At 37.1% G+C, this 26,263-nt stretch overlaps 1 protein-coding gene across 5 annotated transcripts in view; it reads right to left on the bottom strand.

The window, feature by feature from the left end:
- The window catches only part of TAB2 (TGF-beta activated kinase 1 (MAP3K7) binding protein 2), a 92,620-nt gene that overhangs the window by 39,861 nt on the left and 26,496 nt on the right, over window positions 1–26,263 (bottom strand). For 3 of the 5 annotated variants that reach the window (XM_081829129.1, XM_081829130.1, XM_031021646.2), the window contains one exon: window positions 7,628–7,818. In XM_081829129.1, the coding sequence (XP_081685255.1) occupies window positions 7,628–7,729 (102 nt within the window). In that variant the 5' untranslated portion in view covers window positions 7,730–7,818. Of the gene's footprint in view, window positions 1–7,627; window positions 7,819–8,744; window positions 10,036–19,712; window positions 19,800–26,263 lie in introns of those variants that run through there. The other 2 variants (XM_031021643.2, XM_031021647.2) reach the window with 2 other exon arrangements.

Below are 26,263 nucleotides of genomic sequence, written 5' to 3'. Positions count from 1 at the left end.
ACAACAAAGGCTGGATGACAGCACATCTGTTTACAACGTGATTCACTGAATATTTTAAGCCCATTATTGAGACCTACTGCTCAGAAAAAAAGATTCCTTTCAAAATATTACTGCTTACTGACAATGCACCTGATCACCCAGGGAGCTTTGATGGAGATGTACAATGAGATTTATCTTGTTTTCATCCCTGCTAACACAATATCCATTTGACAGCCCATGGATCAAGGGGTCATTTAGACTTTCAAGTCTTGTTATTTAAGAAACAAATTTTGTAAGGTTATAGCTGCCATACACAGTGATTTCTCTGATAGATCCAGGCAAAGTAAACTGAAAACCTTCAGAGCATTTGATTCATGGGAAGAGGTCAAAATAGCAACATTAACAGAAGTGAGGAAGGAGATGATTCCAATCCTCATGGATGACTTTGAGGGGTTCAGGACTTCAGTGGAGGAAGTAACTGCAGATGTGGTGGAAAGAGCAAAAGAATTAGAAGTGGAGCCTGAAGATATGATTGAGTTGTGTAATCTCATGATAAAACTTTAATGAATGAGGAGTTACTTCTCACAAATGAACAAAAAAAAAGTGGTCTTTTTGAGATGGAATCTACTGCTGAAGATGCCGTGAAGATTGTTGAAATGACAATAAAGGATTCAGAATATTACATAAACTTAGTTGAGAAAGCAGTGGCAGGATTTGACTGATTCCCATTTAGAAGTTCTCCTGTGGGTAAGACGCCATCAAATAGCATTGCATGCTACAGAGAAATCGTTTGTGAAAGAGTCAGTTGATGTAGCAAAGTTCACTGTTGTCTTATCTTAAGAAACTGCCACCGCCACCCAACCTTCAGCAACCACCACCCTGATCAGTCAGCAGCCATCAACCTGGAGGCAAGACCCTACACCAGCAAACAGACTGCTACTCACTGAAAGCTCAGATGATGGTTAGCATTTTTTAGCAATAAAGTATTTTTTAATTAAGGTATGTTCATTGTCTTTTTAGACATAATGCTATTGCACTATCAATAGACTATAGTATAGTGTAAACATAATTTTTATATGCACTGGGAAACCAAAAAATTCACTTGACTTGCTTTGTTACGATATTCGTTTTATTATAGTGGTCTGGAACCAAACCCACAATATTTCCAAGGTATGCCTATAATCAAGGATTTTGAAAAATGAGTCACACTAACGTCTGGACTCTGACATAGGCAATGGGGAGAAGCCACTTAACATGAATGAACCGAGAAGTAAAGACACAAGGGCATTTTGGGGAGGCAGTCTGTTGATACTCAAGATGAATGGGAAAGGGAAAATTTCTTGACAAGACCACCACTGGAAGACATGAAATTATGACTGTTTGATAGTGGACACAAATTATGAAAGACTACAAATAAACAATGGATACAATTTGGCTATGAGAGAGAAAGAGCCTTCAAAGAGGGTTGGAAGATTAGAAGTCTGACAGAAAGAGGTCAGTTTTAGACATAAAAAAGATGAATAACCAAGTTAAAATGTCTATAGGTGGTTTGATAGGAGATAAAATCTAATTAAAGGAAACTGAACTACAAAGGGCATCTTGAAGTCTTAAGAAATGATAGTCCGCAGTTCGAATGGGTAATGCAAAAACAAAGTTAGTAAGGTTTGACTTTTTTCCTCCCAACCTAACAGTTCAAATCTCTCATGCTATAAAAATTCTCTTACCCTGTTCCTAACTCTGAATTGATATATATTAGTTTTTGAAATAAAATTTAAAAATTCACCACAATCTTTATCAACCAATTACTGTTATTACAGTTAGACTCTTGCCAAACCTAATTGGTGCTTTTTGCTTCAAGCTAACTTTACTGCTATTTCTGTAAATTCTCCCTACTAAACCAAAGCTCACAAAGACCCCATCTTCTCACCTCCTCCCGGCCAACATCCCCAAATTAAAATGTGTATTGTCTACTTAATCCAATCCCACACTTCCTTTTTAAAAGCAGATACTCATATTTACAAAGTCTTCCTCCTTAATTCTCTTGAGCTCTCAAAAATCCCTTCAATCCTTTATAAAATCTGATTTATAAAATCTAATATGTTCTAGTCCCAGTTATGCTAGTAACTCACATGGCCTTAGGTTATTTACCCTCTACAGACATCACTTTCTTAGCCACAATAGGATAAAAGAAAATGTACTTTTTATTAAATTTATTTAAAAAATTTAAAACATATTCAAAAATAAAGAGTAAACATGATAAACTCACCTATATTCATCATCCAGCTTTAACAATATCAATATATGGCAAATCTTTTTTCATCTAATGGATGTGCCCCAGCTTCTCCCCCCACCAAGCTAGATCAAGTCTCTGACATTATTTCATTTTTATCTGTTAATACTTCAGTATGTATCTTTTAAAAATAGGGACCTATAAAAACATAACCACAATGACAATATCATACCTTAAAATATTCAATACTTAATATCAGCTAATATCGAAATAGTATTGAAATTCCGATTGTGTCATAAATGTCTTTTTAGTTAGTCTGAAAGAGGATCTAAGGAAAGTCCACATATTTAATTTGGCTGATATGTCTCTTAAATTTCCAATAATAATTAATCCTCCCCTCTTCTAAAAACTTTCTGGTCATTTGTTGAAAAACTTGATCACTTGTGCAGCAGAATTTCCCATCTAGACTGGATAGGTGCACTCTGTGGTGTCAATATCGGCTGTATTTCATTGTGAACTAGTAGTTGTAACTCTAAGTGTCAGCAGGTTCATGTATGAATTTTTGGCAAGACTCTTTATAGGGTCTGTTTCTTACTGCATCACACAAGGAGACACAATGTCTGTCTGTCCTTTTGTGATCTTAAAGCTGACGGGCAGATTCTGATGTTATCAGCCTGATCCAGCTAATGATTTCAAGCAGTTACTGATGATCACTTTAGAATCTTTATTTCATTAGGGGTTGCAAAATGGTGATATTGGTGATATCCCAATTATAAGATTCCTTCTTTGTGTATGAGCTGCAGTTCTTCCTCAAAGAACTTGCTCTCTTCAACTATTTAGTACTCTTTGCACAGAAGAAAAAGGATAAATAAATTCTCTCTACTGGTTTTTTAGAATAACGAATTGATGCCCTTAGCAACCTCTAAAGGTTACTAAGATTTATTTTCAGTATCCTCATAAACTCCAGTTATCTTTAACATTTTGATGTGTATCAACTGATTATGGTCATTATATCCTATCTTTAGGCTAGTGGGAATGATTTCAAGTTGGCTCATGTGTACATATGACATGAACCTAGTAGTCTTTCATAGCTTGTTTTCTGATATGACAAGAAGTCCAAAATCATCTTGTACACTTCTTACCCTAGACCTGGAATCATCTATTTCTCAAAGACACCCCAATTACTTTCAGTGAGACTCCCTTTAAGTGTAACAAAAGGCGTGGGATAAGTTTCTAAAAGGTTGAAAATCATTGCTTTTTTGTATATATGCAAATCTGCATTCATTCTCTTCAAAGCTACAAAAGGTCTGACTCATTATTTCCAGTTCCTCTTGCATTTTTCCCCAAGCTTCTTGCACAGACACAGAGATTACAGATAGTATCAAAATATCTCCTAGGATCATCCTTCTCTAACTCTTCATTCACTCCTTCAACCAATTTACTGAGCTTCCATTAGGCAAGTAGGAAGGAATACAACTGCTGCTAAGGATCTCATGGTCTAGTAGAGGACATTAATGTGTTCACAAATAAATATAATACAGACTGACAGGTGTTTTAATAAGAATATGGATAAGGACTATGGGTGGAGGTCATCTGAAAAGGTTTCAACTAAGGATATGGTACTTAAATACTAAGTCTTACAAATACTGAATGCACACAACTAACACATTGCTTTGAAAAGGAATAGCAAATTTTATTTTATTTTTTTTTCTTTTTTATTTATTTATTTGAGAGAGAGAATGAGAGACAGAGAGCATGAGAAGGAGGAAGGTCAGAGGGAGAAGCAGACTCCCTGCTGAGCAGGGAGCCCGATGTGGGACTCGATCCTGGGACTCCAGGATCATGACCTGAGCCGAAGGCAGTCGCTTAACCAACTGAGCCACCCAGGTGCCCCAGGAATAGCAAATTTTAAACTTACAGATTAAATTGTCACTTTAAGAGAATTGAAAAATTCAGTGAAAAAAAAGGAAAAAAGTCAGAGTGTCAACTATGCAATATTTTTACACTATTCTAAGATTCAATTATCAAATATAAATAAAATTTAAAGATATGAGTTACACCTGCTGATATTATTGCCATCTTAGAGAATCCACAGCACAAGGAAATGATATAAGTAGTTCCAAACAAGAATCTGAGCAGTAAATAAAGTCAAGAAGAGAACAGAGGGTAGATACTTCTGTTCTTCTCTCAGGAAGCAAGATATCTAAGAGCAAATATACAAAGTGGCAGCACAGCATGATCCTTTGATGACTAAATTTCTTATATTTTCTATACCACGGTTTTTTCATCTAGAAAAGTTCGGAACCAGTATTTTATAGGGAGGCTCTCTCCAGAGAAAGGACAGAAGCCTACCCAACTGAGGAAGGGAGAGCAGCTCCCAAAAGAAAAGTCTGTCACCAAGTAAGAGATGTTTGGAAGTACATTTAGAGGTAGCTAAATTTACTTTTACTTTAAAAATATCTCCCCAAATTTGGGAAGATGTACACCCTAGCTGTATTCCCAGAGGAGGTTTCCCCATTCCTTTCTTTAACATTTCTTGTTACATCAGCTAAAACCCACATTACTTAGATGCCCAGAATGATTATCAACTCAATTTAAAAGAATGGTAATTTGCAAGCAAAATGGATTTCATTTTAGTTATCACTAGATGCTGGGAAGCATGCCTTAGGGAGGTCTGTCTTTGTAAAACCAGATAAACACGGTGAAAGTGTTACTACCAGGTACCCAAAAGAAATTCAAAATCATTTATTTTCTTTTTTGGTAAAACTGAACACATGCTTACTTATTACATTTTAAAAAAGTAGGTAATTCATTTATACAGATCAAAACAATAGAGAAAGATATATGTTGAGATGTCTCACTTCTATCTCCATCCCCATCTGGCCTTTTCCCTCTTGCTCACTATGGATGACTATCTTTTATTAATTTTGTTTTTAATCCTTCTGGTATTTCTTTATGCAAACAAGGGCAAATATACATGTGAATATTTACTCCCCCATCCTCATTTATTATTTTTTTATTTTTAAAAGATTTTATTTGAAAGAGAGAGAGAATCTGTGTGCGTGCACGCACACGAAGCAGGGGGCAGAGGGAGAGGGAGAGCAGACTCCTCGCCAAGCAGGGAGCCCCTTGTGGGGCTTGATCCCAGGACCCTGAGATCAGGAGCAGACCCTTAACCAACTGAGCCACCCAGGCGCACCCCCATCCTCCTTTATACATACTACCCTGCATTTTAATTTAATACACTCTGAAAACCATACTGCAGCACTCTATTTTTTTGAAAATAATTTAAATAATTATACAAAATGCTCCCAGTTAAGGTTCTTCAAAATCTCTACAGCTGTGCTACTGGGAAAGTGTTCTGGACAGTTCTTTCATATCAAGTCTTATAACATTTTATTGAAGAACTATATTATTTTTCTATTTTTCAGTGACTCACTGAACCCTCTCGGTATAATGTTATTTTAAAGTCTATTTGAAAAGTTAGAAAGAGGTACCTGGGTTCTACGGGGAAAACACCCCCCCCCCCCCAACTATCTCTGCTCCTCCCCATACTTCTGACTCCAGTCATTACTTTTTTTTTTAACTTTTCATTTTTTCTTTTACATACTATATCAACTAATGTGGACTACTGATTCATTCACCAAATATTTATTATAGGTCTTCTACTATTATTATTGTTATTAGTAATGGCTGCTAACATTTACTGAGCACTCATTATGAATCAGGTATCCTACCAGTTGTTTTATCTGCATCATATTTAATTCACTGTGAAGTTTTTTATTCCCACTATACAGATGAGGAAAATGAGGGTCAGAGAGGTTAATTAAATTACTGCTAGTAACTGTTAAAACTTGAACTCCAGTCTGTTTATCACCAAAACATATGCTATTTATTATTTAATTTTTAAATTTTACTTTTACTTATTTATTTCTCCCCAGTTTTACTAAGGTATGATCGACAAAAACGGTATATATTTAGGCTGTACAATGTGATTCTTTAAAGGTAAATACAATGTTACAACTTAATATATTTATACATTGTGAAATGATCACTAAAATCAAGTTAATCAATGCATCCACCACTTTACAGTCTTCCCCCACCCCCAAGTGTTTTTTCAGTGGTGGTGAGAACACTTAAGATCCACTTTTTGTGAATTTCAAGGACACAATACAGTATTATTAACTCAAAACATATTCTCTTAAACACTATACTATAGAAAAAGCCAGGCATATTCAGAGAATTCCAATCAGTTGAGGACGTCTGCAGCACAGGGTGTGAAGAGGAAGGACTAGGCAAGAGACCAGGCTGCAGAAGAAGGCAGGATTCCAGATCACAGACCTAGTATGCCCTAGTCACGATATATGAACTTTATTCTGAAGGGTACGGAAAACAATCATGAGGTTTTTAGGCAGGTAAATACATGACAAAATCTGCATTTAGAAAGATACCTTGGCAGAAGTGAGGTGGATAGACTGGAGAGACCAAAACTGGATTAGACTAAGGGCAGGTAATTAAAATGTACAGATAAAAGGTGATAAGGGTGTGAACAAAATGTAGTCACTTGGCATCAAGTACAGGTGTTGAGCCTTTAAAAATTTCATATAATTTCAAACTTTAAAAACAATTTGTCAAGTAAATATATCTGAGCCCAAATTACCTTTTTATATCTCTATTTTAACAAGCTGAAAGATAGTTTTTGATGGAAAGATTTCTAGTTTATCAAATGAGAAGGCACAACTATCACTAAATATTTAGAATTATGGATTTCTAAAATTGTACAGACAAGAAAAAAGTAAAAATTTATTAGATGGTTAGTGACAGTATTTGGAAAACCTACAGATTAAATTAAAAAATATAAAAACAAACTTTTTTCTTTAGAATTGGGACCTGAGGCATTGTCGAAGTCAAATTCCTCTGTTTTCCAGACAAGCAAACTAGAGTATAAAGAAGGCATATTACTCGCCAAATCAGCTTGGGGTGCTCATTTGGGATTAGAACCCATGTTTCCTGACTCCTTATTTAATGATTTTCTCACTTTCATATGAAGATGTGGAATTTAAAAACATTCTGGCAAAACAGGTGGGGGAAAAGTGAAGCAAGCTCACAGTAAGTATGGACCACGTACCAACACTTTCTATTGGGCTCCTGTTTAGTCCTCATACCTACTTTACAAGGTAGTTTCTGGGAACCATCACTGGATCGGTGGTTCTGAACCCGGTTCTGGCATATTATCTGTATGCCAGAGAGCCGAAATACCTTGTTTAAGTAGGCCACCTAACTATGAGACACCAAAGTTCATTTCTTTTCATCATAGCACACTAATGCCAACAAGAAGATAAAAGAGTTTTCTTCCAATATGAAAAAAACCACCACCCAGGTTTACATGAATGAGTTCAGAAATCGATGCACACTGACCTGTAACATGCACCTGGATACAACAACTTCAGGTACTTCAGGGAATTTTTGTCGCAGGTCATGTAAAACCTGAAAATCAATTTGGTGGCTTCCTTGGGCCATTCGTATATTGCCTGATCAGGACTATTTGTACAGTAGGCAATTCTAGGCCTTAGTGGAAATAGTACTCATCTCTTCTGTCCAAGCATTTTCTGTGAAAGAAAGAAAAAAAATTTTAATGACAACTGATTAGAGAATGAATATTGTTGTGAATTTAAAATTTCAATACATAGGGTACGTGCTTTAGTAACTAACATTTAATATAAGTTATCAAAAAATTATTTAGTCCTATAATGCCTTCCAGATGGTTATGTCTTTTCGATTTATAACTCTTGCTGGCAAGCTTTTAGACTAATTCCTATCTATTTGTATGCTTTATGATGGCTGTTCCAAAAGGCTTTTAAGAAATTATTGTCAAGGATGTCTTCCCTCATTCTTCTAAAAGGGGAAAATGAATAACTTTCTGACATTTTTCTTAATAATCTGAGGACAGCCTGAGGTGCATAATCTTATTTACTCTACTTAACATTTTTAAAGTCTGGATCCTGATAAAGTCTGGTTTTACAAATGACTTTGCATGCTTTGTCTAAAAATGATCTATAACCCAGTATGTTTGATACCTTAACTTTCAGATATACTTAATCCTTAAATATGCAATGAATTCATCCTCAGGAGATTAGTAGCATTTTACTCCCTGTTTTTAATAGAATTAATATTTAAAAAATACTAACGCTTGAGCCTCAACCCCAAAGGTCCTGAATTAATTGGCTGGGGAGTAGCCTGGGCATATGGATTTTTAAAACTTCCCCAAGTAATTCTCATGTGTGGCCAAAGTTGAGACCTACCTAACTTGTTTTTATTCTTAATGCAAACCATGTTTAATCTTGAAAGCCTCTTTGGGATATAAACAGTATGTAAGTATATTAAACCTAAATAACATTAAAATATTTAACTATCATGCTATTTTCTTAATCATTTCAGTTTCTGATAAATTTAACAATAAGACAATCTCTTTCAAACAGATTTCTTATGTGTAGTATTCTAATTTTGCTAACATAAGCTTAAAAAAAACACAGACCTGTAAACTCCATGAATATAGGCATCAGGCCCTCTGTCCCTTCTGGTGTAGCTAGCACTGTATTGGCAGTATTCAGTGCAACAGTATATACGAAAGTATTTTTTACCAAATTTAGTTATGGCGGAACTCCTGAATCCTCAACAGAATAGAAGCTCATTTAGATATGCATAGTAAAGCCTTTCAGCTTTTTATTATTATTTAATTAAATTCCTTGATTCGTTCATCTATGTGACTTCTCATAGGTAAGAGCTACAATGGGTTAGAGGAAAAAAGAGAAGTACTGAAAATTAGTAAATGATACTTAAAAATAACTGAAGGCTGTTCAACTTGAGAAAGCCACCCTTGACTCCACCTCAGCTATCAGCTCATTTCTCTGCCCCTTCCCTCTTCTGGGCTACAACTACTTGAAAGGGTTGTTTATACGTAAGTATCCTCCCTTCCTCCCTTCTAATCTCTTTTAAACCTACCCCAATCAGGCTTTCCCAGTTTTTGTCCACTGAAACTATACTTATCAAAGCTGTCGGAGAACTTCAGGTTGTCAGACCTAACGAGTAGTCCTCAGTCCTCATCCAGTGATAGCTTAGGACTCGGTCAACCAATCCCTCTTTAAACAAGGGCTTCACTTGGCTTCCGAGATTTATACTCTTCTGGTGTTTCTCCCACCCACCGGGAGCTCCTTCTCAGTTCTGTCAGATCTTCCTTTTCTGGACATCTAAATGTTGGCGGACAATGGAGTTCAGATCTAGGGTTTCTTTTCAACTATACCTACATTCCTCTGCAGGGTCAGCTCACCCAAATATACTGCTTTACACAGAGGCTTTGCAAATTTATTTCTGCAAGGCCAAGGGAGCTCTCTCCCTTGAGTTCCACACTAATATAGCCAGTTACCTGCCTGACATCTCAAACTCACTTCAAACTTAGCATGTCCAAAATTAAACTCTTAATTCCCCCCATCCAAACCAATCCCTCCACAGTCTTTCTCATCCCAGTAAATGGTGCCATCATTTATCCCATTGATCCTTCTTTCACATCCCGTATCTAATCCAGCATCAAGTCTCGTTCACTGTATCTGCAAACAATATTCCGAATCTGACCACTTTCTCCCACCTGTTACTGCTCTTGTCTGAGCCAGCACTGTAAGTCACCTAGAATGCCGCTGCAAAGGTCTCTTAACTGGTTTCCTCCCTGCCTTCACTTTCTGCTCCACCCCCGCCCCTCACTCTGTTGAGCGAAGTGATCTCTGTGAAAAGTAAATCAGGGCAAAATCCCCTGCTCAAAATCCTACAAGGCCCCTGGCTAACTCCCACCCCTCAGACTTTTCACTTCTGTCACTCTCCTAGTTCCCTCAGTTCTGGCTAGTTCTCAAAAAAGCCACTCTGTCCTCCCTTAGTGTTTTTACACTTGTTGCTCCTTCTGCCTGGGACATTTTATCCTCAGATACTTGCATGGCCCCCCTCTCTTACTTCATTAAGATCTCTGATCACGTTACTTCCTCAGAAACAGCTTCCTTGACCCATCTCCCTAAAATAATGCCACAATGGTCTCCCCCCATCACATCCTCATACCCTGCTTTTCCTCACAGCAGTTGTCAATACCTGATATGTATTTATTTTTTACCTATCTATCTGTTCCCAAAACGTTAACTCCATAGGATCAAGAACTCTGAAGTTCACTGCTACATCCCCAAGACCTACCTAGGTCAAAGATGCAACATTTGTTGGATGAAAAGAAGGTTTTACTGTTTCTTTACATGGTTTCTTCATATTATTTTGCTTCTAAAACACATTTCAAATGATCTAGATGCAGAAATTTTTACACAATTTGAGGGAGAGGCAAATAAATTTTCACTCTAATTGAGTTAGACCACCTTTACTAGAGGAGGATGAATCATGAATATAAATTTCAACTGATTCCATCATTAAAACAAATTTCCAAGATTCTTTGTTCAAATGTACAACTGTATTTTAGGGATTCCACTTCCTGTAATGGCTGGGTAGCTCCTACTAGATCAGTTCTCTCATAAACAACTATAAACACTAGACAAAGTATAAAAACAACTACTTGAGGGCAGAAAGCATAAACAGCAACAGAGGGATGGTGGGGAGGAGAAGGGAGTCAGTACTTAGAAGGTAACAGCATGGGGTGATTTTCCCTTTTTTAAATGGCATTTAGCCAGAGAGCAGGCCCCAGCTGGTTTGGTAGCTGAAACCTAGACAGAAAACCTACAGCCCTACTTGCTTAATGAACCAAAGGATAGACTTTGGCATAACCACACCAGCTGAAAACCTAGTAAGGTAAATCACAAGAAGAGAGGAGCACCAAATCCTATGTATAAATTCTGCACACATCTCTGATCCCCAAACTACACATATGTGAGATTCCAAGCAGCCCCGCCAAAGCTAAAATAACTGAGATTTCAGAGTTTGCAGTTGGGAGTTCAGCCAAGTTAACTGCCTACCTAAATGCAAGCAAGCAAACCAACCAAACATCAATGCTCACTACTGGAGGAACACAATAGAATCCAGAGTTTCTACACGTCCTTTTCTTAAGAAACACGTAAGGAACGGGAAAAACTGACCCATACTCAAGAGAGAAGGCAACCAAGGGAGAGCAAGTCCAAGATGACCCAGATGGTAGAATGATTAGCACATAAGGATTCTAAAGCAGCTACTTTATGCTTAAAGATGTGAGGGCAAATATGCTTGGATCTCAGATAAAAAAAAGCAAATGAACAGAAACTATATTTTAAAAAAAGAGAGAGAACCAAACTCAAATCAAAAGTGAAAAATAAAATGTCTGAGATAAAAAATTCACTGGATGGATTTAACTGCATATTGGAAATGACAGAATAGTCAGTGAACTTGAAGATAAAGCAATAGAAATTGTTCCAACCTGAAGAATGGAGAAAAAAAAAATGACCGGGGGTGGGGTGGGTGAGGGGAGGAAGAGAATCTCAGGAACCTGTGGGAAAATATCACAAAGTCTAAAGTACTTGTAATTGGAGATCCAGAAGGATAGGGGAGGGACAATGGGGTAGAAAAGAACTATTTGAAGAAATACTGACTAAAAATTTCCCCAAGTTAGTAAAAGATATAAATTTACAGATCAAGAAGATCTTGATCACCTCCCCAGACACCTTGGTGACTGCTTTTGGTTGGGGATCATCCCACACATAAGGCAGAAGATGGTGGCTGCAAAGACAACAAAAAAGTTGCTGGAGTCAATCAACTCTAGGCTCTAACTTCTCATGAAAAGTGGAAAGTCCTTGCTGGGGCAGGAGCAGACTCTAAAGATGATCAGCAAGGCAAAGCAAAACTGGTCGCCATCTGTAACAACTGCCCAAGCCTTGAGGAAATCTGAAATAGTACTAAGCCGCACAGGCCAAAAATGGTGTCCGTCACTACAGTGGCAATACTACCGGATTGGGCATAGCATGTGGAACATTCTGCGAGTATGCGCTGGCTATCACTGATCCAGGTGATTCTGATATCTCTAGAAGCATGTTAGAACACACTGGTGAAAAGTAAATCATGCAAAATGTTTAATAAAACTGGCCAGAGCTTGTTTGAAACAACAACAACAACACAAAAACAAAGAAAGATCCTACTGAAGAATATCAAAACCTAAACAGGTTAGACTCAAACCTTAAACAGGAAAAGCCCAGGAAAACCACACATAGGCATAACTGTCCAACTGCTGAAAATCAAAGAAAATGTTGAAAGCAGCAAAAGAAATGACAGAGGGGAACAATTCCAATGTTGACTTGTCATCAGAAACTGTGGAGGCCAGGAGACAGTCAAATGACAAAATGTAAGTGTTGAAAGAAAAAACATCAACCCACATTCTATATCCAGCAAGGGAAACTTTAAGGACATGGCAAGATAACTGTTTTTAATGTAGCCTTTGTGGTGAGTAAATAAATTTTACAAATAAATTCATTGCTGAAACAAACAAACAGCAGGTGGTATTTAATTTCAAAAGGAAAACCATGCAATATAACTTAATCTGGAAAATTATTTCTAATAATAAATGGAAACATATTTTCTTTTTTTTTTCCTTTAAAGATTTTATTTATTTATTTGACAGAGAGAGAGACAGTGAGAGCAGGAACACAAGCAGGAGGAGTGGGAGAGGGAGAAGCAGGCTTCCTGCCAAGCAGGGAGCCCGATGTGGGACTCGATCCCAGGACCCTGGGACCATGACCTGAGCCAAAGGCAGACGCTTAACGACTGAGCCACCCAGGCGCCCTGAAACATATTTTCTATAGTTAAGATGCAACATGACTGCTCTTTTGAGAAAATAAAGAAATCATATTTGCTAGAAATGTTTCTAGCATCAGGTGCAAACTTTTGGCACCTAAACTGTCACCACCTCAAATGATGTAGGAAGATTAATTTCTTAAGAATTCTAAATAGTAGCAGAATATATACACTACTACAGAATCTAACAGTAAATATACTGGAAAGCCTTATAAAATGTGCCTTATTCTTTCCTTTCTTAAAGAATACGTAAACAATTTATTTCTGACCCCTCAATAATTATCATGACAGTGCAGAGTACCAAATATGGGAACATGGCTCACTGACACCTCAAGCTCTGATAGTTAGCAAGTCTTCACATTCACCATCATTTGTCACGGTGATTTTTTCCAGGACTGTAAGAGTATGTAACACAGCTGTTTAAGTGTACCCAGAGTTTGTAGTTGGGAGTTCCCAATTAAAAAAACAACAAAGAGAAAAGCAACAGGACTTACAGGTCTGATCAAAATTTGGGCATTTATGAGGCAACTAGATATGAAGAGTATTTAAAATCGGACAATCATCCTCTAATTATCCACAACCCATACATTTAAGGAGTGCCTAGAATACAGCAGATAACTGTGCTGAAGATACAAGTAGGAGTCGTGCCCTTGCTCTCCAGGTCACAGAGGTTCCTAGATTAGAGGCACACCGACCCAAGTTTTTAATTCAGATAGCTATTTGAACTTGCGTACTAATTTACCTTCTGTCTGCCTCCTGCTGCTAGCTCAGTCTAGCTTGTTGCTACCGTATTTGTTTCGCCTCTTTCATATTCAGCAAGAGATTGGAAGGGAGCATGGTACATGAGGAAAAATTGTAGAGAGCAGATAGCAAGAAAAATGTGGGGCCCAAGTCATGATGTGCCTTAGAGGCCATTAAAATTTGGAAGTTTTATTTTCAGAGTAATGGGAAGCCACTGCAGATTTAGGCTCAGAGGCAGGGAAGGAGACCTGATCTAGAAATCACGTATGTATGAAGAATGGCTACACTATGGAGAAAAGGGTAAAATATAGGAGAAGCCCCGTTAGAAACCACAGCCGGAGGCTAGCCAGGAAATGCTAATAGCTCATCCCTGTAGAAACAGCAGTGGAGGCTGAGAAGGAAAAACTGAAGGGTTATTTAGGAAGTAAAAATTAATAGAACTTGTTGATGGATTAAATACTGGGGTGAAGAAGTTGGTGTCACGACCGGTTTCTGATGTGTAAATGATAGAACAGGACCAAGAAAACAAAGGGGTAGGTTACAGGTTTGGTTTTGAATGCGTTGAGTCTCGGGCACCTTTAAAATATCCAAATAGATATATCACAGAAGGAGTAGAGATTGATGGGTCTAGGGCTCAGAGAGCAGGTCTGGGCTGCAGATAAACATTTGAGAGGCATCTTTGGTGCTGACATTAATTAAAACCTGAGTGTAGATAATCCTACCATATAATTTAAGAACACTTGAAGAAAAATATTGTTGGTTATATTAAGTATAAAACATTATACAGTCATTAATTTTTCCCTAAAGGCCAACATTCCTTCCAGCCTAAACAACTAAACAGCATATACAAAAAAATGATTTTAAAAAATCTTAATCATCATTTGTCCAGGCAATATTTTAACATGACATATCCTATAATGAAAAATTTAAATAAAATTGTAAAGACAAAAACATGTACACAGTTTAAAAGACAAAGAGTACTACAAAATTTATCAGGGAAACCAGCAACTTCCCTCCGTCATGCCTTCCTACTCTTATTCTACTCTATAGAGTAACCACTGTCAACAATGGGCTGTTTCTCCACATTCCTACACAAGGTGATTATAGGATTATTTCTTGATTTTCCAATTTTACACATTGTCTATGGATTTCCTATTGTGGAAAATGAAGATTTAGCTTTGTAATTCAGTTCCCATATACACACACACAACCGTGCTTCTCGAATCCTATGCCCATCCGCCCAATTACTTATTTCACAATTTTTGCTTAAATCCGTATTTAGTGTTTCTATTACTTTTTTTGGTAAGTAGTGTTAGCCTAGCCACTTGGTCTATTATGGAGAATGAGCTCTATCTCCAAGGTGCTTTCCCACACTAGCATTTGGGGAAGAAAAGTGTGAGAGTTCTTAATGAAAAAACCATAGAATATTAATCATATGTGACCAAAAGCTAGTTTTCCATCAAGTACAATAAACAAAGCTTTTGCAATTCTCACCCCACAGGAAATGAGGAAAAGGGGATGAAATGGGGTGAGGTGGGATGAAGGGGAGACACTACCATTCTACTGAAGTTACAGATTTAGGTGAGATATGTTACTTTCTAGCAAGCAAACTGCCTTGATAAGATAAACAAAAACCCTAAAGCAATGACTATGGAGATATAAAAAAGTGTATCAAAGATTAAGGTTGACTGTTCCTGACCAGGAGGTACCAAAGTAAATGATGGAGCAAACTTTTAAAATGAAAGGAACAAACGATGAGATCCAACTTTTAAAATAAAATGAGTAACTCGTAATGTACCTTGTATAAGCTTGACGATCAAAGTACTGGCTTTTACTATTAAAGTCTTATCAAAAAAAGACATCAGTGAATAAATTAAATGTCACTCTGAGATAGGCTTAAAATTTTCCCAAAAAGTAGAATTTCAAGAAACCGTATTCTACACTTTAGCCATTTGTTTCCAAAATTTTCAGGCAAAAGAGCATGTTAATGGTTAAAGGCAGAGATAACACTGCTAAATATTTCAACCTGAATTCTGTATTAGTGGGCACTGTCCATTTAATGAGATAAACCAATGAGATAATGTACATAAAGTGCACAGCATTTGACACATAGTGGTGGCTGCTTAAGTATAAATTCCAGGATGCTATAATTTGTGCTCACTTACTTATGAAATTGAATCTGCCACTTACGTACAGTGTCTTCTTGGGCAAATCATTTAACTTCTCTGTGTCTCAGTCTCCTCATCTATAAAATGGTGATGATGGAGTAGCTATCTCATATTATTATGAAATTAAATGAATAATACATGTAAAATAATTAAAAATAGCACAGAGTAAGTGCACAATAAAGTAGCCTATGTAAGTGCTAGTCACTAATACTATCATTTCTTCTTTGTAAAATGGGGAAAACAGCTCAAGGAATTTTAAGGATTTCACACAGTGAAAGTAAATTGCACTGCACCTGCCTGACCTGTAGCAAACAATACACACTGGTAGTAATTTTCATTCTAAATACCATGAATTCCCACAAAGTACAAAGGAACAAAACCTCAGCAAAAACACGGCTGCATGCTACCCTGGCTGTAGAATATCGAGAAAGCTGACTGAACCTTTGAAGCCTTCCCCTTCCATGTATATGGACAAATACCTTGTGTAACTAAAACTCAGGCAAAGCTCCCTGAGAAAGCAAACAGTACTAGGCTGTACATGAGTGCCAGATAAGTGGTATAAACTGTGCTGTATGTGTTTAAAGGGCTCTCTGGGCTGAGGGAGAGAATGGGAGGCTCTAGAATCATGGGTACTTAACAAGTTTAAGAACATAAAAAAGAATGAAGTGTTGCCATTTGCAACAACATGGAGGGATCTGGAGGGTATAATACTAAATGAAGTCAGTCAGTCAGAGAAAGACAAACACCAAATGATTTCACTCATATGTGTAAATTAAGAAACCAAAGAACAAAGAAAAAAAGAGAGAAACCAGAAAACTCTTAACAATACAGAACAAACTGGTAATTACCAGAAGGGCAGTGGGGAGGGGGAGGGGTGAAATAGGTGAAGGGGATTAAGAGTACAGTTTTTGTGAGGAGCACCGAGTAATGTACAGAACTGCTGAATCACTATATTGTACACCTAAAACTAATCCAACTGTATGTTAACTAAACGGAAATTAACATTTTTTAAAAAAGTTAAAGTATGAGGCAAGACAACCAAATAGGAGGCAGATCCTGGAGATGGTGAATCAGTCACCTATCTGACTAGAAGAAAGGAGGGATAGAAGGGAAGAAGGGGATTTTGAAGCACGAGTTTGGGGTGGGGAGTGTTACAGGAGAAGATGAGAAAGGCCTTTATTATAGAAGACCTTCCTTGAGAGACAATAACACTAAAGTTTTAATATTATTATATAAAACTATATACATATTTTATCTTTGCCCCATTCTTACATGATTGAGTTTTATTGGAACACATTTAATTATTCTAACAAAGAAGAATGTAGTTCATGTTGAATATCAAAAAGAAATAGAATGAAATATATACAACTACAATTCACTTCTCAATTGCATTAGGATTCTCCTTTAGCTTATGGACCAGAAGGTAAGGAGGTCTTCCCATTTTAACATATGTACCATCTCAAAATTTAATTCTGCTTAATAACCTCGAGAGATGGTAATTTTTTCTGTAAACAACGGAATCTTGAGTGGGACAGGATCCCAGGAAATTATCTTGTAAAAGTATACAATTTAAAAAGTTAGAGGAAAGCCTGTTGCCCAGTAGACTCCTTTATTAGACTTCTCTTTCATCTACCTAATTTTATTTCTTAAAACCAAACCTTGATGACAAACAAAATTCTTTACACAAGTCCCGTTAGTCCCAAAGTGAAAAGACGACCTTGTTCACTGCTGTATCCTAAATACTTAAAAAGTGTAGGCCAAATAGTAGACGCTCAGTAAATATTTGCTGCAATAAATCTCTGTCTATCAGAAAATGCCTAGATTTTGAAGACTACTATAAAAAGTGCATCTGTCTGTCCAAACAAGTGTTTCCCTTACTCTCAGCTGTAAGTTCATGCTGCTGTACTTGTCTGGAAATTCAGAATCTGTTCTAATGCAACTGATATAATAGGGAACAATTTGAGCCTTAAGTGAATTTTGCTGTGATTTCGCAAGAAACACTAGCTGAACACAGAAAAACCACACTCAGCTGAAACAAGTTGTGTGTGAATAAACAAAATGTAAGTATGAACACACTTTAAACATCTGCCAGCCACCTCAGTTCACCCTATCTCCGCATGGTCCCACCTATCCACATCTTGTGTTACAACTTTCCTTCTGATTTCAGAAAACCCTTCCTTGACCACTTCACAATAAAAAGCTGCCACATCTATGCTCATTTCCATAAGCAAACTTCAGAACTTTTTCAAAGTACAACATTTGTTTGTATATTGTATACGAGTACATATTTCTTAATCATTTAACATGTGTAAAACTATTCTGTCATTTTTTTAAGGTTCCTATCCTTTTTAATTGTTCTCTGATAAAGTTTTTGAGTGTTGCATCCCAAAATCTGCTTTTTCCATAAGCCCTGTGGTTTTTTCCCCATGATTTGCATAGCATGGTGATTTTTAGAAACACATATGTTAAATTTTAACAGAACTGTCTGTACTGCAAAGCCCCTCTGACCTCAACAACTGTGAATACTAACTTCCCCAGGATGCCTACTGGAAAGGCAGAATGTTTCAACTTATCTCTTTGTTGTCAAAATGATATTAATAGTTTCTCATAACTAATTACAATTTGTGTGTCTTCTGTGGGTTGGCTGACATTATCAGACTGTGCAGTGAGTTATTCTTAAAGAGTATCTTCATCAGAGAAAGAAGCACTGATAGGCAGTAATAGCTGAAAGATGCTATAATTTTTAAAATCAAAGCAGATTTTGAAACCTTTTAGCCTCAATATGATTTCAGAATTAAACCTTAAAAAAAAAAAATATATATATATATATATTCCCTGCCTAATTACATACACTATTTTAAATATCTTTTACTTTAGTGATAGATTACCTAAGCATCTCATCAAATGCTAGTTAGGTAACAGTTGATGCACTTCACATCTGATTAACCTCAAAAGAATTTGCAAATGCCACTAATTGAACATGAAAAATTAAAAAAAAATGTTAACAGCAAATTATTAGAATTCTATCTCTTGGAACATGATGTTACAACTTTACTAAGGCAAAACAGACCCCACCCCCAACCAAATATATAATATCAAGTTATTTTCCTAATAGTTAAAATGCAGTAACTATAGGGGTGCCTGGGGTGGCTCGGTCGTTAAGCGTCTGCCTTCAGCTCAGGTCATGATCCTTGGGTCCTGGGATCGGGCCCTGCATCGGGCTCCCTGCTCCACGGGAAGCCTGCTTCTCCCTCTCCCACTCCCCCTGCTTGTGTTCCCTCTCTCGCTGTGTCTCTCTCTGTCAAATAAATAAATAAATAAATCTTTAAAAAAAAAAAAACAATAACTATAGCTATGTAATTAAAAATCTAAAATTCAAATACTATCACCATTTAAGCCTAAAAACAAGATAATTATAATCCATCTTTAGCATAAATTTCAGCATGAAACAGTGGTAATATTGAATCACTTTACATAGCCAGTTATTTACAAAAATAAAGTAACAGAAACATACCAAATCAGTCATCTAAATGCTACTACTTTAAATAAGCTATCATGTTCAGCTTTTGTGTTATTTAAAAGCTTGAAAGGAGCAAAGAATCATGTTAGCAGAAAATCGATTCCTCAACTTTATACCCCTGCAATAATTTACTTTGTAAAGGAAAAAATAAACATCAAAGGCTAAAGTACATAATGATCCACACTACCTCCTCCTAAAAAGAAAACTTCCCAGTTTTTTCATTTAATACATTGCATCAAGTCCATGAATGTTGGCCATTTCTTATGGTTAAAAGGCTTACCAGTTATAAGTTCTTCTAAAGGAATGTGAAAGTCAGCCACACTTGGCAATTTATGTATTGTGGTTTTGTGGTGAGTGCTACCATTTTCTAAGGATCAAGAAAAGCACAATAAATCTAAGACAGAATGGTTACAATTCATCAAAACATATTATATAACTAACTACCTTGGGTGTATTTTCCAATTCATATCTAATTTTTTCCCAATACATTAGGGCTTTAAGATGGGAGACACAAAGTTATTTTTCAGTGCCCCCCTTTTACTGTAATTTTTGGATAATCCATCCTGTGCATAAATATCTTTAAAAGAAAACATGATATAAATAAATGATATGACAATAAGTTCCTATTATGGGTAAGAGGGAAAAAGAGAGGATAAAAGAAAATGAAAGCACTTGGAAGGACCGGTTAGCATCTTATATCAACCATAAACATTTGTAATGAACCAGTGAACTCAATGGCATGTGAAGATTATAATAATCTGGTTAAAATATTAATCTAAAATGGCATCTTCATATGAAGATTCAGAGAAAGTCATGAGAAGTTTCATCAACTAATCCCCATGCAGTTCCAAACACTTACTTGGCCCCATGTTTTTGTGGTACATCGCATATAACATCACCCATCTTCCTTCTAATGTCATGGCCCTCAACTGACTTTTCCCCATAGTGGACTCCTGACCAGGTGCTAGATGTCTGTGTGTGTCATAGCACTGGGTGTGTGTCAATTATGTTCATGAATTACACATAGTGTAAATAGATAGGTATCAGTGATCTCTTAATAACAAAAAATTTTAAGAACTAACAATAAGTTAAACTGGCAATTTTAAAATTATACACATACACTTGATTGGTAATACAGCTGTGCTGAATGGAGATTGCTAAGCCTGCTAATGGAGAAAATACATAAAAATTTATTTGTAGGGCGCCTGGGTGGCTCAGTCGTTAAGCGTCTGCCTTCGGCTCAGGTCATGATCCCGGGGTCCTGGGATTGAGGCCCGCATTGGGCTCCCTGCTCCGCGGGAAGCCTGCTTCTCCCTCTCCCACTCCCCCGGCTTGTGTTCCCTCTCTCGCTATCTCTCTGTCAAATAAATAAATTTAAAAAATCTTAAAAAAAAATTTTATTTGTAAAGAACATTTAAATAAAATATTTCATTACTATAACAGTACTCAGAACCTTAAAAAGAAATTACAGAGAATTCAAAATGAGCAAACGTGAAATTGGTAAAACAGTATTAAATTGAATCAAGTCTCTAAAAGACAACACAATGCAGTAATTTTGTTTAGTATATGCCCGTCTTTCAAATCTTACACTTTGAAACTGTTGTATATAGTTGGCTATTAGTCTTGTTATAGTAATGGTGAATGAATTTTTTAATTAGATAGTCAAGAATAATCTCAGGGGGCGCCTGGTGGCTTAGTCGGTTAAGCGTCTGCCTTCGGCTCAGGTCATGATCCCAGGGTCCTGGAATCAAGTCCCACATCAGGCTCCCTGCTGAGTGGGGAGTCTGCTTCTCCCTCTCCCTCTGCCCCTCCCCCCTGCTCATGTGCTCTCTCTCTCTCAAATAAAATCTTTAAAAAAAAAAAGAATAATCTCAGAACTGTACAGAAACTTTTATCAGCAAATTTATTATATATAAATCTATTTCACAATTCTCCAATTTAGATACTCTTAGAGAATATTCAATATTTTAAATTGTATAATGTAATTAAATAAAGAACGAGAAATCTCATCCTACAAATACTTATCCATAAATCAACAAAGACTTTCCTAATAGGAAATTTGAACTGAAAAATTTATAAAAGTGACGATCCACTTAACATTTTTATTTATAACCCATTTTCTAATTTATCATTTTTATATTTTTTCGTATGTACGATATACTTCTTACTTAAGCTTTGTTGAGTGCCTGCTACTTACTCTACACTACAGTGGGTGAAAATATTAAAATTAATAAAAGCACAGTTGCCTATGTTCAAGAAATTTACATTTTAGTAGGGGAAGATAAACATTCAATAAATAAATGTAATAACTGAATGGTTACAGATACAATGTGCAGTAAACAGGGGAGACAAAGGAGGGGCCGGTCAATTTTGAGGGAAGGGGAGGATTTAAGGAAAGGATTCATTAAACAAGGGGATACCTAAGCTGGGTCTTAGAAGATAAAATGTGTTCACTAGGTAGACAGGTGAGAGGGAAAGCTATTTCAGGCATAGGTAGTTGCCTAGGGAAGGATTTAAAGGAGTGAAATGGCGTGGCAAGTTCAGGAAGCCATAGGTAGCTGGCTAACATTGAAGTGCAGGGAGAAAGACTCACAGACCATGTGATGAAAGATGAGGCTGAAGAAGTAGGGTAAGGAGGGGCATATCACACAAGATTTTAATGGCCCTCCTCTGCATCATACACGCTGCATCCCACAAGTCAGCAAAAACAACATGCCTCTCATTTTCTCGATGCAGGTGATTTATCTCTGAAGTTCCAGGCCCTGCCATGCCCCAGGGGCAGGTATGTCTTCAGACAGCAACAAACACTGTGCCATTTACAGGTGTATAAGCTGCAGTGAAGGTTAAGGGGAAGAAGTGCCTAAAACTTAGACACTAAGGAAAGGCAGGAGAAACATCACAAAGAATGTTGTGCTTGAGTTTAGTCATTAGGAATAATGAAGGTCTTACAGGATATCTCTGACAACTGTTTGTGTTGGGGGAAAGGCCATGAAAGAACATGACAAATCTGAAGAATTATGGCTGAGTGGAGCAGAAAAATAAGATAAGGTTGAAAAGGTGGGTAATTTTCAGTGAAAACTGTACAGATTCCTAGTAATGTAGAAAATACATCTAAGAAAATTCTACTGGCCCGAACCACTTTTTGGTCACATTCATGTCTGGGATCCACTCCACAAAAACTGCCCACGACATGCCAGGTACTGTGCTCTAAATATGCAAAGATGAATAAAATACAGCCCCTGCTTTTGAGAAGATTATAATCTAGTAGAATTCAGATTTATACTGGATTTCCCATAAGCACATATCCATTATCTCACTTTATCCTTCCCACATGTGAGGGAGAGAGGACAATTGTTAATACCGTTCCTTTTAACGGAAGAGAATCATGGATATACACACAGTTCCCACTAAGTCAGTTGCAGATCAGTATTCTAAGCCAGCAGTTCACAACTGGGGTGTCACCACCATTGCTACTGCAATCAGCTGTGAGGTGGGCTGAATGAAATCTGTTACAAATAATAAAGTATGTGAGGTCTAGCTCTTTATCTATATAAATTAAAGCATTTAATCTAGAGACAAACGCATGCTTAAAGAGGAGCATACAGTCACCTTAGTGTGTATTACTAAAAACAACCTCTACTGAGGCATGAATAAGTACATTATTGCAGAGCAATATGAAGGAATACCATGCAGCTTTTTTTTTTTTTTTAAAGATTTTATTTATTTGACAGAGAGAGAGACACGGCAAGAGAGGGAACACAAGCAGGGGGAGTGGGAAAGGGAGAAGCAGGCTTCCCGCGGAGCAGGGAGCCCGATGTGGGGCTCGATCCCAGGACCCTGGGATCATGACCTGAGCCGAAGGCAGACGCTTAACGACTGAGCCACCCAGGTGCCCGTGTTTTGGTTTTTTTAAAGTGGAGTAAGATTTCCAAACAATTAAATGGAAAGACCTTTAAGACTTTAATGAATGAAAAAAGAAAGATGCAGAATCCATGTATAGGGATACCCTTTGTGGTTAGGAAAAAAAAAGATATAAAATAGATTAAAAAAGATTATTATATGAATGCATAGGAAAGGTTCTGAAAGAACACACACTAATTGGGGGCGCCTGGTGGCTCAGTTGGTTAAGCGTCTGCCTTTGGCTCAGGTCATGATCCCAGGGTCCTGGGATAAAGTCCCATCCAGGGCTCCCTGCTGAGCGGGGAGTCTGCTTCTCCCTCTCCCTCTGTCCCTCCCCCCTGCTCATGCTCTCTCTCACTCTCTAAATAAATTAATAAAAAAAAGAACACACACTAATTATTTTGGAGAGGGGGCCAGGTAAAGGGACACATGAATGGAAGACGATCCATCACTACTTGTATTCCTACATGGGTAGGAGAGTAAGAGTGAGTAGAATAATTTGAAAGTAACTGTACTTAGCCAACCATATATACTTCCAAATAACTTCGAGCCTATGTTATCTATGCTAAAACTGTTACCGTTATAGTTAACAGCTGCAACAATTATCACTTTTCCAGACGCTTGACAGATGAGATCTACAGTTACATTTTTTTTTTTTAAAGATTTTATTTATTTGACAGAGAGAGACACAGCGAGAGAGGGAACACAAGCAGGGGGAGTGGGAGAGGGAGAAGCAGGGAGCCCGATGTGGGGCTCGATCCCAGGACTCTGGGATCATGACCTGAGCCGAAGGCAGATGCTTAACGACTGAGCCACCCAGGCGCCCCTACAGTTACATTTTGATTTAAACCTTATGTATGGGCTTTATGTTTAGGTGCATGACTATCTCTATGCTCAGTCCTGTTAAAACAAAAAAGTCAGACCCCCCCGCTTTTTTTTTTTTTGACCAAAGGCTAACTCAATGTCAACTAATGCTCAGCTCTCAAACTGGGTAAGAAGTATTCATCCACCAATGGGATACTTTAATTGTTTAAAAGAAAGAGGTAGGGGGTAGTAAAAAAAAAGGTTTATTGTTACTTTTTTAAGAGTCCCTCAATAAACACAACACTCTTGTAGAAAGTTTTTACACATAAAGGTGGACAAGAACACTTTTCTCTGAGTTTATAGTATAATCACTATGGTTTAGCATTACTGGGCCAGGTCCTGTGCTAAATGCCTAGCATGTATTATTTCAGTTACTTCTCACATTCCCGTAATAAGGATTAAATGAGAAATTGCAGGTAAAACTCTTCACACACAGTGTCTGGTACATATAACAATAAATGTTGTCCTTAATTAGGTATTATTACTGCCTAATCTGACTTCATCAAGTCAACCCTTACTCTACCAGTCAGCTTTTCAAAAGACTCACCTACTTAAGTGCACCAATGCTAAGAAATCTTCAATAGATTCCCATTACCTACTACTGAAGTCCCAACTCTTTCACCTGACATTTGAAAGCATGCATGACATAGATCCAACTTCTATCATATCCCGTACACTGTTGTCTAGGCACACTGGACTGCTCACAATTTCTAGAACATGTTATATACTTTCATTTCCATAACTGAGAAATATTCTTGCCATTCTCTCGAAAGAATTCTATCTATTCTTCAAGGCTCGGCAGAAATGTTACCTTCCCCACAAAGTTGATTCTTTCTGGTATTCTCCAGTACATGGTTCATACCACTATTATGGTACTTTTTTGGTATTACTTGTCTGTAAGGTCACTGAAAACCAGGTTTATTCATTTCTGCATACTTACTGTACCTAGTACAGTGTTTTATACAAAAATTGCATTCAGGAATGTAGAAAAATTTCACCATTACTAATAGCCCTAGTGATAACTAATAAGACTTGAAATTCGAATGCAGTTCTCTCTTGAATTTCCCCTCCAATTCCCCTGACAGCAGTAATGATCCTATAGTAACTCTGGCAGTAGCTCCCTTTCCAGTCCTAATTCAACACTCCATGAGATACAATCCTTTCAATACCAAACAAATCATGTGGGACATAATCAGTGACCCAATGCTGAATACACTGGCTGATATTAAATTCATTATACATTAACAATGGAGGAGAGAATTTTTAAAGCACAAGTTAGGATATTAGAATCATCTTTCAAAATCACAGTTGGGATGTAAAATTCCTCTGTTCAATTCCTCTGAATTGAACTTTAAAAACAAAAGATATGGGGGGTCGCCTGGGTGGCTCAGTTGGTTAATCGTCCAACTCTTGGTTTCAGCTGGGTCATGATCTCGTGGGTCATGGGATTGAGCCCCATGTCAGGCTCCATGCTTGGTGGGGAGTCTGCTTGGAGATTCTCTCCCTCTGCCCCCCACCTCAAATAAATCTTTAGAAAAAATTAAAAAAATAAAAACAAAAGGTATGTATGGCTATCCACCCATTTAGTAAATAAAGTCACCTTTTATGGATTAATCCTGTTTCTAAATCTATACAAATGGGTAAAAGCAGTAAAAGCCTTTAAAAGCTAACTGCCCTCTGACCTCTAACCACCCATAAGTAGTTTTTACTCCGTTAAAATCTAAGGGAACAGGAAACCTCAGTTTTTGGTTGTGTTGTTATATTCCAGGACAATTCCAACTACTATGACTTTCTTATCTGGTTAATTTTGAACAATTAAATAAAAATACAGCAAATATTAGTTATATACTTACATTTAAAATTCTTCAGGTAAAAAGTACTATATAATACATTATCTGGTTCTGTTCAGAAATCCTATGATTTCCAATTACTGAAGAATATATTAACTCTCTGTGAAGGTGTTTGTAGTGTAGAATAGTTGAGAGAACTAGGATCATTTATTTAATTCCCTGTACTACTTATACTATATGTGAACCTCTTAAAGGAAGATAGTTTTGTTGTCATTAA

The sequence above is a fragment of the Leptonychotes weddellii genome, chromosome 8 (assembly GCF_054177405.1).
Source record: "Leptonychotes weddellii isolate Sample4059 chromosome 8, ASM5417740v2, whole genome shotgun sequence".
Taxonomy (NCBI): domain Eukaryota; kingdom Metazoa; phylum Chordata; class Mammalia; order Carnivora; family Phocidae; genus Leptonychotes; species Leptonychotes weddellii.
The sequence above is the reverse complement of the archived record's forward strand: the minus strand, read 5'-3'. Positions and strand labels throughout refer to the sequence as shown.